The sequence below is a fragment of the Scyliorhinus torazame genome, chromosome 10 (genome assembly GCF_047496885.1).
Source record: "Scyliorhinus torazame isolate Kashiwa2021f chromosome 10, sScyTor2.1, whole genome shotgun sequence".
Taxonomy (NCBI): domain Eukaryota; kingdom Metazoa; phylum Chordata; class Chondrichthyes; order Carcharhiniformes; family Scyliorhinidae; genus Scyliorhinus; species Scyliorhinus torazame.
Genome location: NC_092716.1, coordinates 100235911 through 100255024, shown reverse-complemented (window position 1 = coordinate 100255024; position 19114 = coordinate 100235911). Strand labels below are relative to the sequence as shown.

Sequence of the window (19114 nt, the reverse complement as noted above, 5' to 3'; positions counted from 1 at the left end):
CTCTCAAACACTCCGCTCTTGGGTTACATGAAGCCTGAGGTATTAAAATGGAGTCGCCTTGTTAAAAAGTCTGGGAAGCACCAGACTAAGGAATATAGAGGGACAGTGATTAAAAATAAATAAATGTCCTCTGTTTTAAACTGAGTTTTAAGCGGGATGTAACTAGACTAGTTTATTTGAAATAGAAAATACTTACACCAAACATTCATGAACAAATTTAGGCATTCTAGAATGCAGTTAACCTGGTAAAGGATGTGTGGTCTTTTGGGGAAGGAGATTGGAATATAAACTATATTTGGCATCTAATAACATTAGATACTTCTAGAACAAATAGACTCAAACGGACATTGGACAAGCCACTTGAATGGACTTTTTCTTTCTCATAGTGAGATTATTTTAGAAAAATAAAACTTCTGAATCAGAGAATTATTGTATAAGTGCATTAGGGATTTTTTTTTGTCTTTTAGACATTCGCAGAAGAGACCCTTGGAGTAATGAAATGGCTCATCCCAATTTCAGTCTCTCTCTCATGTTACAGCACTCTTAATGCATCAATTATGTTATCTTCAAGGTAGGCTCCTCTCCCACATCCCAGTACATGCTGAAGTAAATCTCATTCCATTGTATGATTAATGTTTTCATTATTTAGTAATTTTAACTTTGATAGGTTTTTGTAAATTAGTGCACAATTTTCTTCAGATGTACTTCACTAGTTATATTAAGTTACTCTTTTGGCAATTGCTAAACCCCGTGCAAGAGATGGTGCCGACCATGCATGCCACCCAGGCCAACACTGCACGGGTGGTGTCATCAGTGGAGGCCTTGGAGGGGGGACACGAAGGTTTCGGCCATGGGGCAGGATGTCCAAGGCCTGGGGTAATCTGTGCAGGTGGTGGCCAAGGTCCAGTACAGGGTTGCCATCTCACAAGCAGCTGTGTGCCAGAACCACCTGGCCATTGTAGCGGCGCTCCTGAGTGTGACCCAGTCACAGCGGGCCATGGCTTAGCACATCGGCTACATTGCCCAGGTGCTGGCTAGCATGGCACAGACCCAGAGAGAGGTGGCTCAGTCCCAGAGGGAGATGACGCAGTCACTGATTGATGTGGCACAGACCCTGAAGGTAGTGACACAGTCACTGCGCGATGTGGCACAGTCCCAGATGGAGGTGGTCCACTCCCTGTGCTCCATGGCCACAAAACCCTGCCCGAGATGAGAGCGGGCCTCCGGGGTGGCCAGGGAGCCTCAGCGGTTAGCTCCGCTCACACCCACATCCCATGGAGTAGCCTGGGACCACTGGGCACCCCGAGGGAGGAGGTGGTGATGGGGTCAGTGCCAGTGACTCCCGCTGGGTAGGTGCCGGAACACTGCTGCACCTCGGACTCCCTTCCTCCTGTCCCTGGCGCATCACATGGGAAGCAGGCAGAACAGGGCTGCACCACGCCACCTGGGACACCCGAGCAGAAGCCGGTAGCCGCAGAAGACGGCCGCCAAAGGGCTAAGGTCACACGGTGGAATCAACGAAAGGCTGCCTCCACTCCTGATGCACTGTCTGGGGATCTACCTAGATATTGGAAACGAGTAAAAACAACAGGGTTGTTGTGATGGGAGACTTCAACTTCCCCAATATTGACTGCACTCACTTAGTGCTAGGGGCTTAGACGGGGCAGAGTTTGTAAGGAGCACCCAGGAGGGCTTCTTAAAACAATATGTAGATAGTCCAATGAGGGAAGGGGCTGTACTGGACCTGGTATTGGGGATTGAGCCCGGCCAAGTGATAGAAGTTTCAGTAGGGGAGCATTTCGGGAACAGTGACCACAATTCAGTAAGTTTTAAAGTACTGGTGGACAAGGATAAGAGTGGTCCTAGGGTGAATGTGCTAAATTGGGAGAAGGCTAATTATAACAATATTAGGCAGGAATTGAAGAACCTAAATTGGGGGCGGATGTTTGAGGGTAAATCAACATCTGACATGTGGGAGGCTTTCAAATGTCAGTTGAAAGGAATTCAGGACTGGCATGTTCCTGTGCGGAAGATAGGTAAACATGGCAAATTTCGGGAACCTTGGATACCGAGAGATATTGTAGGCCTCGTCAAAAAGAAAAAGGAGGCATTTGTCAGGGCTAGAAGGCTGGGAACAGACGAAGCCTGTGTGGAATATAAGGAAAGTAGGAAGGAACTTAAGCAAGGAGTCAGGAGGGCTAGAAGGGGTCACGAAAAGTCATTGGCAAATAGGGTTAAGGAAAATCCCAAGGCTTTCGACACGTACATAAAAAGCAAGAGGGTAGCCAGAGAAAGGGTTGGCCCACTGAAGGATTGGCAAGGGAATCTTTGTGTGGAGCCAGAGGAAATGGGTGAGGTACTAAATGAATACTTTGCAGCAGTATTCACCAAAGAGAAGTAATTGGTGGATGTTGAGTCTGGAGAAGGGTGTGTAGATAGCCTGGGTCACATTGAGATCCAAAAAGACGAGGTATTGGGCGTCTTGGAAAAATATTACGGTAGATAAGTCCCCTGGGCCTGATGGGATCTACCCCAGAATACTGAAGGAGGCTAGAGAAGAAATTGTTGAGGCCATGACAGAAATCTTTGGATCCTCACTGTCTTCAGGTGATGGCCCGGAGGACTGGAGAATAGACAATGTTGTTCCTTTGTTTAAGAACGGTAGCAAGGATAATCCAGGGAACGACAGGCTGATGAGCCTTACGTCAGTGGTAGGGAAATTACTGGAGAGAATTCTTCGAGACAGGATCTACTCCCATTTGGAAGCAAATGGGCGTATTAGCGAGAGGCAGCATGGTTTTGTGAAGGAGAGGTCGTGTCTCACTAACTTGAAAGAGTTTTTCGAAGAGGTCACAAAGATGATTGATGCAGGTAGGGCAGTGGATGTTGTCTATATGGACTTCAGTAAGGCCTTTGACAAGGTCCCTCATGGTAGACTGGTACAAAAGGTGAAGTCAAATGGGATCAGGGGTGAGCTGGCAAGATGGACACAGAACTGGCTGGGTCATAGAAGGCAGAGAGTAGCAATGGAAGGGTGCTTTTCGAATTGGAGGGCTCTGACTAGTGGTGTTCCACATGGATCAGTGCTGGGACCTTTGCTGTTCGTAGTATATAATGATTTGGGGGAAAATGTAACTGGTCTGATTAGTAAGTTTGCAGACGACACAAAGGTTGGTGGAATTTCGGATAGTGATGAGGACAGTCAGAGCATACAGCAGGATTTAGATCGTTTGGAGACTTGGGCGGAGAGATGGCAGATGGGGTTTAATCCGGACAAATGTGAGGTAATGCATTTTGGAAGGTCTAATGCAGGTGGAGAATATACAGTGAATGGTAGAACCCTCAAGAGTATTGAAAGTCAGAGAGATCTAGGTGTACAGGTCCACAGGTCACTGAAAGGGACAACACAGGTGGAGAAGGTAGTCAAGAAGGCATACGGCATGCTTGCCTTCATTGGCCGGGGCATTGAGTATAAGAATTGGCAAGTCATGTTGCAGCTGTATAGAACCTTAGTTAGGCCACACTTGGAGTATAGTGTTCAATTCTGGTTGCCACACTACCAGAAAAATGTGGAGGCTTTAGAGAGGGTGCAGAAGAGATTTACCAGTATGTTGCCTGGTATGGAGGGCATTGGCTATGAGGAGCGGTTGAATAAACTCGGTTTGTTCTCACTGGAACGACGGAGGTTGAGGGGTGACCTGATAGAGGTCTACAGAATTATGAGGGGCATAGACAGAGTGGATAGTCAGAGACTTTATCCCAGGGTAGAGGGGTCAATAACTAGGGGGTATAGGTTTAAGGGGCAAGGTTCAGAGGAGATGTACGAGGCAAGTTTTTTACACAGAGGGTAGTGGGTGCCTGGAATTCGCTGCCGGAAGAGGTGGTGGAAGCAGGGACGATAGTGACATTTAAGGGGCATCTTGACAAATACATGAATAGGATGGGAATAGAGGGATACGGCACCAGGAAGTGTAGAAGATTTTAGTTTAGACGGGCAGCATGGTCGGCACAGGCTTGGAGGGCCGAAGGGCCTGTTCCTGTGCTGTACTTTTCTTTGTTCTTTGTTCTTATATAGCGTGAGTGCCTGTAAGGCCAGAAAAGTAGAACCAGTCAAGTTGGCATGCTGCAGGGCGCAGTATAACATTAGGAGCTCGGAAACAAATCTGTACATATTTGTTCAGATTAAACACCTGTGCACAAGGGGCGGCACGGTAGCACAATGGTGGCACTATTGCTTCACAGCTCCAGGGTCCCAGGTTGGATTCACAGCTTGGGTCACTGTCTGCACGGAGTCTGCACATTCTCCTCGTCTCTGCGTGGGTTTCCTCCGTGTGCTCCGGTTTCCTTCCACAGTCCAAAGATATGCAGGTTAAGTGAATTGGCCAAGCTAAATTGCCCTTAGTGTCCAAAAAGGTTCCGTGGGTTTACGGGGATATGGTGGAGGTGTGGGTTCAACTAGGGTACTCTTTCCAAGGGCTGGTGCACACTCAATGGGACAAATGGCCTCCTTCTGCACTGTAAATTCTATGATTCAACATTACAACCTGCCACGGAGCTTTGTCAGAAGGGTGGATGGATGGGCTGGACAGGGCTGGCCGCAGAAGGGGGGAGGGTATGGAATGGGCGGAGCTAGTGGGAGGGCTTGGCCCAGGGACCACAAGGTTCAGTGAGACCGTGTGATGGAATGGCCAGGTCTCGTGCAGGGATCACCCAGATGGACAGTGGAAAGTATTACTGTGGGCAGGAGGCAGATGTTGTCAAATGATGTGGAGCACAGAACTCATTCCATAGCGAGTTGGCATCATCCTCCATCCCATGGGCCAGACCCGCTATTACTGCCAACCCAGGACCAACACCCCATGGTGAAGCAGGCAGTTATCAGAGCGGAGGCTGCAAAAGAGGGTGTAGGAATGTGTTGTCCGTGTCCCTGGCCAGTACCCCTAGTCAGTGAACTTGGAGGCGATTAGTGCACCCCTTGCGCGTTGGCCCTGGCGCACACATTATGTGGCATCTCGTACCTGCCTGGACCCATGTCCTTCCCATCCTTGCCTTCCCCCGCATCCTCCTCATCGGACGAGGACAGGCGTTCATCCTCCTTCTACAGCAGGTCGCCCCTCTGCTGTGCAATGTTATGGAGGATGCAACAGGCCACCACGATCTTGGTGACCCTCCCAGCACTCTACTGGAGGGCCCCGCCAGAGCAGTCCTGGTACCTTCTACCTCCTGCTCGATCATGCCCCGAGTCGTGGCATGGGCGTCATTGTAGCGAGTCTCCGCATCGGTCTACGGCCTCCGGATGGCTGACATCAGTCACGACCGCAGTGGAGAACCCTTGTTGCCCAGGATTCAGCCCCCCAGCTGGGGGTGCACCTCAGAAAGGCCAGAAACTGTCAAGAGTACCAGGATGAAGGCATTGTGTCAGGCGCAGACGTGCATGATGCGAACCTGATGGTCACACACCAGCTGCACATTCATCGAATCCCTTTCGGTTTGTAAAGAGCGGCCTGTCATCTGCAGGTACTCATAGGACGATATGCATCCCACCGATCACCCCTGGGACCCGGGGCAACTTGACAATGGCGCCGAACCCCGCTGCCCGGGCATCCTGGTGGGCTTGGTTCACCTTGAAATTAATGTATTGTGCTGACTGTGCTTGTAGGGCCTCAGTGATGGAGCAGATTCCCCTGTTACCGAGCTCTGTGAGATCCAGGACAGGTCCCCATTCGGCACCTGGAAGGACCCCATGATGTAGAAGTTCAGGGCAACCGTCACCTTGAAGGCCACTGGGAGCGGGTGTCCTCACCCATTTCCCCACAGGTGTCAGGTGCACCATGATCTGGCTGATATGTCGCACTGTCCTCCGGCTCAACCGGAGTCTTCGACTGCATGCCTGGTCCGGCAGGTCCTGATAAGCACAGCCGGTATACACGAGGCCTCGTGGCGCCTCCTTCCCAACTCCTCCTCGGCCTGTTGGGCGGCTGGCTCTCCATCCTCACTGGCTGCCTCCTGTTCCTCTGTGGCAAGCTTCGCTGATGCAGCATCCTCCTCCTCAAGCAGCTCCAGCTCGTACAGCCTTAGTGCATCCCCCAGGGCTGCGGCGATGAGGAAGAAGGCCACCATTGCTGGCTGTATTCCAATATCTATTGCAGGAGGTGAATTGTCGACATTTTAGCATGGTGTGTAACCCCGTGCCAATCAGGTCCAGAGGACAACATGGTGGCCTTTGCTGACCCCTCAATTCTCCTTGAAGAAGTCAATCAACGGCTTCCACCTCCAGTGAAGCCATCAACTGACCCCCTCAGGACGAACATGACCTTCTCCAGCCTCAGAAAGTCTGCCAGATCATTCACCCACACCCCTGCTTTCTGCAGCTCCAAGTCCCTCCATCCGAGTAAGATGTCTTCGGACTATCAGTGAGGAAAAGGCCTAAAAAACATCGGCCTCTTTCACCCCCTGGACTCCCGGGTCTTCCAACAACCCGACAATCGCAACTTCTGCGCCCAGGGACACCTTCACCCCCAGCACCTCGGACATTACGTCCGCGAACCCCTGCCAGAACCCCTTCAACTTTGGACATGCCCAAAACATGTGAACGTGATTCGCTGGCCTCCCCACGCACCGCCCGCACCTGTCCTCTAAACTCTCAAAAAACCTTCTCATCAGTGTGACCATCATATGTGCCCTATGAATTACTTAAAACTGAATAAGGCTTAATCTCACACACGATGATGTCACAGGGCCACAGCCCACGTGCCAGCCTCCACCTCCCCTCCCAGCTGTCCCCCCCACTTACGCTTTATGACCCCCACCAGGGCCCCCTCCCAGTCCATCAACTCCTTGTAGATCGCAGACACCTTCCCCTCACATATTTCCTCCTTCGACAGTACCTTATCCTGCAACCCCAGGGGTGGCAGCCCAGGAAAGGATGGTATCTCTTTCTTTACAAAATCCCTGCAGGTACCTAAAATCATTCCCGTTGGGCAACAGGTATTCATCCTCCAGGCCCTCCAGCTTTGAGAATTTGCCCTCTATAAACAAATCACCAAATCGCTCAATCACTGCCTGCCACCTTCCCCAAAACCTCCCATCCAGCCCCCTGGGCGTAAACCTATGGTTGTCACAGATCAGTGCACATACCAAGGTACCCTCCAATCCAAATGCTGCCTCCACTGCCCCCACACCCTAAAGGCCGACACCACCACTGGGCTCACGGAGTATCTGGCCAGCGAGAAGGACAGAGGCGCTGACAACACGTCCTTAAGCACGTTCCCCTACATAAAGCTACCTCCATCTGCCTCCATGCTGACCCGTCCCCCACTACCCATTTCCTGACCATGGCAATGTTCGCTGCCCAGTAATAGTTCCTCATGTTCAGCAACGCCAGCCGCCTGCCCTCCTCGCCCCCACTCCAGAAAAACCCTCCAGACACGCGGGGTCTTCCCCGTCCACACAAATCCAGAGATCAGGGCATTGATCTTTTTGAAGAACACCTTCAGGACGAAGATTGGGAGGTTCTGAAACATGAACAGAAATCTTCGTAACACTGTCATTTTTACTGTCTGCAAACTAGCCCCCACTACCTTGAATGGCAACTGCCCCATCTCCTATCCTGCCCCCAATTCTTAATCGGGAACACCTCCCTCTTTCCCATATTCAACTTGTACCCAGAGAACTGGCCAAATTCCTCCAAAATCCCCCATAATTCCCCCCCCCCCCCCACCCCCACCCCCAATGGGTCCAAAATGTATCGCAGCCAGTTGTCCCCATATAACGAGACCCTATGCTCAGCGCGCCCCTGCACAATCCCTCTCCAATACCCTGACGCTCTGAGCGCCATTGCCAACGGCTCTATCGCCAAAGCAAAGAGCAAGGAGAGAGTGGGCACCCCTGCCTCGTCCCCCGATGCAACCCAAAATATCCCAAATTCATTCAGTTCGTCCGCACACTTGCAACCGGTGCTTTGTATAGCAACCGGACCCAGTCCACAAACCCCTGCCCGAACCAAAACCGCCCGAGCACCTCCCATAAATATTCCCACTCCACCAGTCAAATGCCTTCTCAGCGTCCATCACCACCTCCACCTCCTGCCCCTCCAAAGGCATCATAGTTATGTTAAGCAGCCTCTTCACATTCGCCGACAACTGCCTCTCTTTCATGAAACCCGTTTGATCCTTGCCTATCACCCTCAGGATGCAGTCCTTGATTCACGAAGCCAACACCTTCACCAACAATTTGGCGTCTACGCTCAGTAACGAAATCAGGCAGTACGACCCACACAGCTCTAGATCTTTGTCCTTTTTCAATATCTGGGAGATGGAAGCCTGCAACATTGTAGCGAGGTGATCCCCCCCTCTCCTTTGCCTCATTATACACCCTCACCAGCCCCAGGTCCCCCCAAAACCTTTCAGAAAACTCCACCAGAAACCCATCCGGACCCGGTGCCTTTCCTGCTTGAGTCGCCCCCGTGCTTTCCATCACCTCCCTCAGCCTGATTGGGGCCCCCAATCCCTGCACCAACTCCTCCTCTACCTTGGGAAACACCAGCCCATCCAGGAACTGTTGTATTCGGGGAGGGGGACAGCAAATCCACCCAGTGCGGCGCGTGGTCAGAGAAGCGATCACGATCGCGAATAACACCTTGTTCAACATAAAAATGTCAATCCGGTGCACGTGGGATAAATATGAAAATTCCTTCACCCACGGACTCCCAAATCTCCACAGGTCCACCCCCCCGCAAGTGCTCCCTGAGCCCCTTTAGCTCCTTCACTACTGCCGACAACTTCACCGATCTTGCGCTCAACCAGTCCAATCTCGACTCAATAACCATATTAAAATCCTCCCCCGTGATCAACCGGTGCAAGTCCAAGTCCGAAAACCTTCCGCAGCACCCGCCTCATAAAGTCGACATCATTCCAATTTGGGGCATAAACGTTTACCAGGACCACCGGAACCCCTCCAGCTTTCCACTCACCATTACGAACTTCCCCCCTGAGTCTGCCACAAAATTCCCCACCTCAAACGCCACCTGCTTATTCACCAACACCGCCACCCCCCTCGTCTTCATGTCTAGACCCGAGTGGAACACCTGCCCCACCCATCCTTTCCCCAACCTTGTCTGCTCCCCTATCTTTAAGTGCGGGCCTCCTGCAAAAATGCCATGACCACCTTCACAAACACGTTTGACCGGCCCCACGTTCCACGTGAGCAGCCTGGTCGGGCGACTCCCCCCCCTGCCGATCAGCCGTTTCCCTTTTTGGGCCAGCCCCCAGCCCGAATCACACAACCCTCCAGGCCCACCCCAAGATGTTCACAGTCATCGATCCTTTTCCAACTGTGCCACATCAACCATACCCTTGTTAACAGCCCTCACCCCTCACCCTACTCTTAAACAAAGCATCAACCCCATTCTCCACCCCCCCCCCATGCCTACCTCCTGACAACCCCCCACTTCACTCCCGTTAACTAGCCCGCCCATCTAGCATGGTGGCCCCGGCCCAAGGCCTCCCTAACCCCCCAATTCTCCCCCCCCTTCCATAACCCCCATAAAGAGGAGCAAAAGGTGCACTCACCCTCGATGTTCCTCCATAAACAGCCTGCCGTCCAAAAACCCCGCTATCAAAACACAGGAAACACCTCAAAGGGAAATTATTTTCAAAAAACAAGCACATGCACAAATTCCTCCAAAGTTCAATGTCCTCAGTCTCCTCCAAGTCCATTGTCTCTCTTGAACTCCATTGCCACTGCTGGCATGCCAAAACAGTACTCAATGCATTCTATGCTCGGTTCGAGCAGGGAACCAACAATCCGCTGTCGAGTGCCCCAGCAGCCCATAATTCACCCATACCCACCATCACAGCTTCCGAAGTCAGATTGGCCTTCCTGAAAGTGAACCCTCGGAAGGCGACGGGCCCAGACGGGATCCCTGGTCGTGCACTCAGAGCCTGCGCGGACCAGCTGGCAGAGGTATTCGCGGACATCTTTAACATGTCCCTACTCCTCTCCGAGGTCCCCACCTGCTTCAAGAAGACCACCATCATACCGGTACCAAAGAAGAACCAGGCAACGTGCCTCAATGACTACCGACCAGTGGCCCTGACTTGAGTCGTAATGAAGTGCTTCGAGAGGTTGATCATGAAGCGCATCACCTCCATACCCCCAGAATGCCTTGATCCACTGCAATTTGCATACCACGGCAACCGGTCCACATCAGACACCATTTCCCTGGCCCTACACTCATCCCTAGAGCATCTCGAAAACAAGGACTCCTACATTAGACTTCTATTTATTGACTACAGCTCCACCTTCAACACCATAATCCCAGCCAAGCTCATATCAAAGCTCCAAAACCTAGGACTTGGCTCCCCACTCTGCAACTGGATCCTCGATTTTCTGACCAACAGACCACAATCAGTAAGAATGAACAACAACACCTCCTCCACAATAGTCCTCAACACCGGCGCCCCGCAAGGCTGCGTACTTAGCCCCCTACTCTACTCCCTGTAAACACACGACTGCGTGGCAAAACTTGGTTCCAACTCCATCTACAAGTTTGCTGACGATACGACCATAGTGGGCCGGATCTCGAATAACGACAAGTCCGAATACAGGAGGGAGATAGAGAATCTAGTGGAGTGGTGTAGCGACAACAATCTCTCCCTCAATGCCAGCAAAACTAAAGAGCTAGTAATTGACTTCAGGAAGCAAAGTACTGTCCACACCCCTGTCAGCATCAACGGGGCCGAGGTGGAGATGGTTAGCAGTTTCAAATTCCTAGGGGTGCACATCTCCAAAAATCTGTCCTGGTCCACCCACGTCGACGCTACCACCAAGAAAGCACAACAGCGCCTATACTTCCTCAGGAAACTAAGGAAATTCGGCATGTCCACATTAACCCTTACCAACTTTTAAAGATGCACCATAGAAAGCATCCTATCGGGCTGCATCACAGTCTGGTATGGCAACTGCTCGGCCCAGGACCGCAAGAAACTTCAGAGAGTCGTGAACACGGCCTAGTCCACCACACAAACCTGCCTCCCATCCATTGACTCCATCTACACCGCCTGCTGCCTGGGGAAAGCGAGCAGCATAATCAAAGATCCCTCCCACCCGGCTTACTCACTCTTCCAACTTCTTCCATCGGGCAAGAGATACAGATGTCTGAGAACACGCACGAACAGACTCAAAAACAGCTTCTTCCCCACTGTCACCAGACTCCTAAATGACCCTCTTATGGACTGACCTCATTAACACTACACCCTGTATGCTTCATCCGATGCCGTGCTTATGTAGTTACATTGTATATGTTGTGTTGCTCTATTATGTATTTTCTTTTATTCCCATTTCTTCTCATGTACTTAATGATCTGTTGAGCTGCTCGCAGAAAAATACTTTTCACTGTACCTCGGTACACGTGACAATAAACAAATCCAATCCAATCCAATCTTCTGAAAAGTCACCCAGAGGCAGACTGGGTACAGCACTCCAAACTTCACCCCCTTCTTAAAGAGGGCAACCTTGACCCGGATAAACCCGGCCCTCCTCTTCCCCAGTTCTGCTCCCAAGTCCTGGTACACACGCAGCTCATTCTGTTCCCAGGTGCACTTCCTTGTCTGCCTCGCCCATCGAAGGATCTTCTCTTTATCCAGAAAGCGGTGCAACCGCACCACCATCACCCTTGGCGACTCTCCCGCATCAGCGCCCTGTGAGCATGGTTGACCTCCAGAGGCCGGTCAAAGACCCCTCCCCCATCAGATTCTCCAACATTTTGGCCACGTACGTGTCGGCCTCCACCCCTTCGATTCCTTCGGGCATCCCAACGATCCTCAGGTTTTGTCTTCTGGTGCGATTCTCCAGATCCTCCACCTTCTCCTTCAGCCTCCTTTGGGTCTCCTGCATCACCTCCACCGCGGCCACCAATGAGGCCAACTGCTCCCCCACCGCGTCCTGCACTTTCTGGATGGCCTGGCCCTGGGACCCCAGCCTCTGCTCCACTCACACGATCCATGCTTTGATTGGCTCCACCACTTTGGCCTCCTTCCTCTACTGACTGAACTTTGTGTTGAGAAACTCCATTAGCTGACCACTGGGCGGGCAAGGCATCTCCCTTTCCCTCTGCCATCTTATCCTGTGGCGCTCTACGAAGACTCTCCTGTTCCAGTAGCTCTTTTCTTCTCACCCCACTCCTAGTTCGTGGACCCATCCACCAACCACACCAGAGGAGTAACATCTTCTACAGACACTCCTGCTCCTCTCAAAATCAAATACTTTGCTATTGGGCACAGAAAAGACCAAAAAATATTGCCTTGAGCAGGAGCCACCAAATGTGTGACCGGTCACTCCATGGCCACACCGGAAGTCCCAACTGTTATAATATTCAATACATTTACAACCTGGCTATGTACTTTACTACTGATCGGATAACATGACTGTGTGCCATAGGTAAGGTTTTCCTTTTTCACTGTACGGATTATTTATATCAGAGTTAGATTTGTCCAGACAACATACCCAGAACTGGAAGGTGCTGAAAATATTACTCTCACAAGAGTGCCTCTGTGTCCTAAACTTCATGGACGGGATTCTCTTTTTCAGAGACTAAGTGTTGACTCCGGGACAGAATCGGTGGACTTCTGCGACAACTGAATTGGCGGTGCTCCCAGAGCAGTTCATCAACCGTTAATCGGCACCACGTGAAACACGGTCGGTTCTAATGAGTGGCGGATTTGCCAGGATCGGGATTGACACTTGAGAGGCTGACAAGTTGCAACCGCAAATTGCACTTCACTCCCCACAAACACTCATTCCAGCCAACAAGATGGTAGCACGGAGAACGGCACACCGGTTCGCAGAAGTTGCGCTCGAGACCATGCTAGACGTCATGTAGGAGAAGCGGGCCACCCTCTACCCTGGGGTGGGACGGGGGCTGCCACTCACCACCTTACACAGGGCCTGGGCGCAGGTGACAGACGCCGTGGGCCCCACCGCCAGGAGCGGACAACAGTGCCTGAAAAAATTGCGCAACCTCCTCAGGGCGGGCAGGATGAGTAGGCAGCACTGTGCCCGTGGCACCAACCCCCGTCCCACACACTTGTTACCTCCCCGCCCCCAGCATTGGTGGTGGGGGGGAAGGACATTTTGTTGAGTTGGGTATTTGCAGCCCTGTCGGCTTGATTTGATTTGTGATTATGTTTGTTGTGTTAATATATAAATGCCTCAATAAAATATTTTTCAAATTGGCAGGCAGTAACTAGTGGGGCACCACAGGGATCAGTGCTGGGACCCCAGCTATTCACAATAAAAATTAATGTAACAAAATGTAACATCTCAACGTTTGCAGATGATACCAAGTTAGGTGGGAGGGTGAACTGTGACGAGGATGCAGGGATCCTTCAGCATGATTTGGACAGTTTGGGTAAATGGGCAAATCAATGACAGATGCAGTATAATTTGGATAAATGTGAGGTTATTCACTTTGTAAGCAAAAACAAGAAAGCAGATTACAACCTGAATGGCTGTAAATTGGGAGAGGGGAGTGTGCAGCTGGGTGTCCTTGCGCAGCAGTCGCTGAAGGTAAGCATGCAGGTACCACAGGCGGTAAAGAAGGCAAATGGTATGTTGTCTTTCATTGCGAGAGGTTTTGAGTACAGGAGCAGGGATGTGTTGTTGTAATTATACAGGGCCTTGGTGAGGCCATACCTAGTATATTGTGTGCAGATTTGGTCTCCTTTTCTGAGGAAGGATGTTCTTGCTCTCGAGGGAGTGCAGCGAAGGTTTACCAGACTGATTCCGGGGAAGGCGGGACTGATATATGAGGAAAGATTGACTAGGTTAGGATTGTTTTCGCTGGGGTTCAGACGAATGAGGGGGATCTCATAGAGACTTATAAAATTCTATCAAGACTAGATAAGGTGGATGCAGGGAGAATGTTTCCGATGGTGGGTGTGTCCAGAACCAGGGGTCACAGTCTGAGGATTTGGAACAGAGGTGAGGAGAGATTTCTTCACCAAAGAGTGGTGAGCCTGTGGAATTCATTACCACAGGAAGTAGTTGAGGCCAAGACATTGAATACATTCAAGGGGTGGCTAGTTATGGCACTTGAGGCGAATAGGATTAACGGTTATAGAGAGAAACCAGGATTAGGCTATTGTGTTTGATGATCAGCCATGATTGTGGTGAATGGCGGAGCAGGCTTAAAGGGCCGAATGGCCTCCTCCTGCATGTATCTTCTATGTTTCTATGTACAATGGTTAGCACTACTGCTTCACAATGCTAGAGACTCGGGTTCAATGCCAGTCTTGGGTGACTATAAGTGTGACTATCTGTGTGGCGTTTGCAATTTCTCCTTGTGTCTCAATGGGCTTGCTTGGTTTTCTCCCATAGTCCAAAGATGTGCAGGTTAGGTGGATTGGCCATGCTAAACTGCCCATTAGTGTCCAAAGGTGTGCTGGTGAGGTAGGGTTATGGAGATTGGAAGGAGGAGTGGGCCAAAATAAAGTACTCTTTCAAAGGATTGGTGCAGATTTGATGGGCCAAATGGCCTCCTTCTGCCTCCACAATTCTATGATTGTGCAATGATCAGAAAACATCCCCACTTCTGACCTTACGATGGAAATGATATCATTGCTAAGCAGCTGAAGCTGGTTGGGTCTAGGAGCTCTTGCAGTGATGTCCTGGGATTGAGATGATTGACCTCTAACAACCACAACCATCTTCCTTCATACAACCAGTAGAGAGTTTTCTCTTTAATTCCTATTGACTCCAGTTTTGGTTCTTTGATGCTACACTTGGTCAAATGATGCTTTGATATTAAGACTCTCACCTCACTGCTGACGTTCAGTTCTTTTGTCCATGTTTGAACCAAGCTCCCAAGTTTTAATGTGGTCAGGAGCTGAAGGATCTTGGTGGAACTCAAACTTTGAACTGGTTATTGCGAAGCAAGTCCCACTTGATAGCACTGTGGATGACCCCTTCCATCACTTTACTGATAATTGAGAGTAGACAGCAGTAATTTGCCAGGTTATCCTGCTTTTTTTTGATACCTGGGCAAATTTCCACATTGCTGCGTAGATGCAAGTGTTGTAGATGTATTGGATCAGCTTGGCTATGGGCACAACAACCTATGGAGTGTAAGTCTTCACTACTATTACCAGAATATTGACAGAGCCCATAGGCTTTTGCAGTATCCAGTGGCTTCAACTGTTTCTTGATATCATTTGAAGTGAATCGAATTGGCTGAAGACTGACATCTATGATGCTGGGGACGTCCAGCGGAGGCTGAGATGGATTATCCATTCAGCCAGAAGATTTTTGCAAATGCTTCAGCCTTACTTTTGCTCTGCACTCCCCCATCATTTAGAATGGGGTATTTCTGGAGCCTCCTCCTCCATTGAATTGTTTAATTGTCCATTACCATTCATGGCTGGATGTGGCAGGACTGCAGAGCTCAGCTCTCATCCGGTGGTTTTGTAATCGCTTAGCTCTGTTTGTCACTTGCTGCTTATGTTGTTTGGCACACATGGGGCGGGATTCTCCGTGCATCGGCGCGATGGCCCAAACCCGGCGCCAAAAACGGCATGAAACACTCCGGCGTCAAGCCCCTCCGAAACGTTGCGAATTCTCCGGCGCGGAATGGGCTAGCAGCGGCGTGGCGCCATTCGCGATGGCGTCACCCGTCACGGACGCGCGAGGCGTCACAGCACAAAGGACAGTCCCCCCGCGTGGCAGCACAAAATACGCCCCCCCCCCCGGAAACCCGTCAAAATGGCCGCCCGCCACGCAGCGCTGAGGTTCAAGGAGCGGGGCATCGAGGCGCCTGTGGAGAGAGAGATGGCAGAGGCCGTCAGTGCCGTGGCCGTGACAGCAAGGACAGGCGGTCCAGTGTCACAAGAAGATCAATGACCTTGTCAGGGCAGCCAGGGTGAGCCACCGACGCACAGGACACTGACGCATAGGACACTGACGCACAGGACACTGACGCACACGACACCCACACACAGGGGACGGATGGACAAGAATGACCACTCCAGGGGATCCTGGACTTTGGGTTGGATGAGGAGCACGACACTACGCCACTGCTATCTCCCACACCCTCCACCATCGCAGAGACACTCACCTCGGTTGGGCATTTTAGCTATGAGGCATCTGGGACACTAACTGGTGCGCACAACACAGCCGCCCCGGTACAGCAGGTGGAGGCAGGGCAGCCGAGGGGCCGGGCGGTCAGAGGGCAGCCAGGCGCAAGCACCCATCTGCTGCCCAGACGGGTCCCGGGTTCCTGGGGTCACCACACCCACCCATAGACCCGATGCAGTCCCAGGCCAAGGGACGATCGAAGGGGGTGACGGCCGGCTTGCAGCAGCTGCAGACGCAGGTGGAGGAGTCCACCCACGTGCAGGAGCAGGGATTGGTGCCGGTCATGCGTGCCACCCAGACCGATACCGCACGGGTGGCGTCCGCGGTGGAGGCAATGGGTGTGACGGTGTCAGACATGGGTCGCAGTATGCAAGGCCTGGAGCGTTCCGTGCGGGCGGCATCCGTGGCCCAGGACATGGCTGCCCTCTCACAGGAAGCCATGAGCCAGAGCCAGCAGCAGATTGCAGAGGCGCTCAACGCCGTGGCCCAGTCCCAGCAGGCCGTGGCCCAGTCTCAGCAGGCCATCGCTGAGGGCATCGGCGCCATTGCCCAGGTGCTGGCCGGCGTCGCCCAGACATAGACAGGGGTAGCGAACTCCCTGAGCTCCATGGCTGCAAACTTGCAGACTCTTGTTGCTACCAGAGCGGGCCTCCAGGACTGGCAGCGCCAGGTGTCAGGGGGGCGTCGGTTGCTCGGCCCGTTCGCATCCCCGACCCATGTAGAGGCCCGGGGGCCATCGGTTACCCCAAGGGAGGAGGAGGTGTTGGGTTCCGTTCCGGGTCCCCCTGTAGGGGAGGCCCCGGAACACCGCGACTCCCACTCCCCTTCTGTCCCAGGTGAATCTGGTGGGCAACGGGCAGGACAGGCTGGCAGCTCGCCAGCCCAGATGCCCGAGCCGCAGCCTGGCCCATCTAGGCCGAGCCGCCCCACGAAACGGCCGCCAAAGGGGTCCCTAGTCACAGGGCAGGAATCACAGGAGTCAACCTCCAGTTCTGCTGTACCATCTAGGGAACCACCTAGACGTAGTCAAAGGGCCCGTAAGGCCAAACAATTAGACACTGAGTAAGTCGGCAAGGGTGCAGGGCACAGATTAGTTATAGGGGCTCGGGGACGTGTATGAACTGTTTGTTATTAAAATCACATTCACACCTTCAGAAGCTGCCTTTGTGCTCTGTTCGATGCTTGCGGGTGTGGTGTGAGGTGAGCGCCTGTGTGTGTGTGAGAGGTGATAGAACGTCGGCCTCAGGTGAGTGTGCCTCCCCCCGGTCGCCCTCGCCATCCCCCCGGGCAGACGACAGGACCGTGCGTTGCAGTGTCACGGCCGCATGCAGGGACAGTCCGGGTGGAGGATGGTACTGTGGCCATAGGTCAGACATTGCCCAACGATGTAGAGCTCAGAGCTCATCGCAGAACGGGTTGTCATCATCCCCCATGGCCTGCAATAGACAAGCTTTCACCGGCGATCGTGTGAGCCCGGCCCGTTGTGCCGCAGGTGGATGTGCAACGGAGGGGTGGTGTGCATGCGGGTGGGGTGAGTGTGGTAGGCTGATGGGTGGGTGGGATGCGGGTGGTTGGTGGTGGCTGTGTGGGGTGAGGGTGGTGGGCTGGTGGGTGAGTGGGGTGAGGGTGGTAGCCTGGTGCCGTAGTGTGCAGTCTGTGCCCATAGTCGGCGATTCCAACGCCCCCCCTAGTTTGTGAACCGGGCGGCTATCAGCCTGTCCCGTGCCCGCTGGCCCAGCCGGTAACGGTGGGCAGCCTCCCGTCCATGTCCAGCCCATCTATCCTGACCATTACCCCCATCCTCCTCATCTGGGGAGGTCTGTGCCTCGTGTTGCTCCTCCCCTTCCCCCTCCTCTGCCTGCAGCACATCGCCCCTCTGCTGGGCTATGTTGTGCAGGACGCAGCAGACCACAACGATGCGGCTGACCCTATTTGACAGGTACTGGAGGGCCTCTCCTGAGCGGTCCAAGCACTTGAAGCGCATCTTTAGCAGCCCAAAGCAGCTCTTTATCACACCCCTGTTCGCTGCATGGGCATCAGGCGTCATCAGCCACGACTGCAACGGGCAACCCTGTCGCCCAGCAACCAGCCCCTCAGTTGGGGGGGCGTCCATTGAACATAGTGGGGATGAAAGATTGTGCCAATACGAATGAGTCATGTACACTGCCTGGGTACCGGGCGCAGACGTGCCTGAATGTTCATGGAATAGGTCCCCTTCCTATTCGTGAACACAGCCCTGTTATCCGCAGGTGGTCACACGGCGACGTGCATCCCATCGATCGCCCCTGGACCATGGGCATCCTGGCCGCTGCAGCGAAGCCCGCTTCCCGGCATACTGGCTGGCCCGATCCACAAGGAACCGGATGTAACGGTCAGAAATGGCATATAGGGCGTCTTGTCACTGCACAGACGCACCGGTGCACCAATGCCTGCAAGATGCCAAACAGGTCCCCACTTGGCGCCTGGAATGACCCCGTGGCATAAAGGTTCAGGGCCACCGTAACCTTGACAGCCACGGGGAGAGGGTGTCCTCCCCCGTGCCACGCGGTGCCAGGTGTGCCATCAGGTGGCAGATATGGCCGACGGTTTCCTGGCTCATCCGGAGTCTCCTCCTGCATGCCCGGTCCGTAAGGTCCTGGTACGACGTGCAGGGCCGGTACACACGGGGCCTCATCGGGCGTCTCTGTCGCCGTGGCCACCTCCTCCTCCTCGTCCTGTCGGGCGGGCAGCCCTCCAGCCTGGGCGCCTGCCACCTGCATCACGCTCCTCTGCGGCAGCCTCCGCCGCCTCCATGGCACGCTCCTCTGCGGCAGCCTCCGCTGCCTCCCTGGCACGCTCCTGCTCCCTGAGGGCAACACGTAGAAGTGCGGCTCCCGCCACGGCGGCCAACATCGCTGGGTGATGACCAAACATAATGGCTGCAGGGGTTGGGGGTGTGGGTGGGGGGGGATAGTCATCATTGCCCATACCCCCCCCCCCCCCCCTC

The 19114-nt window shown here is 53.0% G+C and overlaps 1 protein-coding gene across 1 annotated transcript in view; it reads left to right on the top strand.

Moving 5' to 3' along the window:
* The window catches only part of LOC140430237 (Y+L amino acid transporter 2-like), a 322420-nt gene that overhangs the window by 215978 nt on the left and 87328 nt on the right, over nt 1–19114 (top strand). Inside the window, exon 5 of the mRNA XM_072517666.1 lies at nt 468–571. Within this exon, the coding sequence (XP_072373767.1) occupies nt 468–571 (104 nt within the window). The remainder of the gene's footprint in view (nt 1–467; nt 572–19114) is intronic.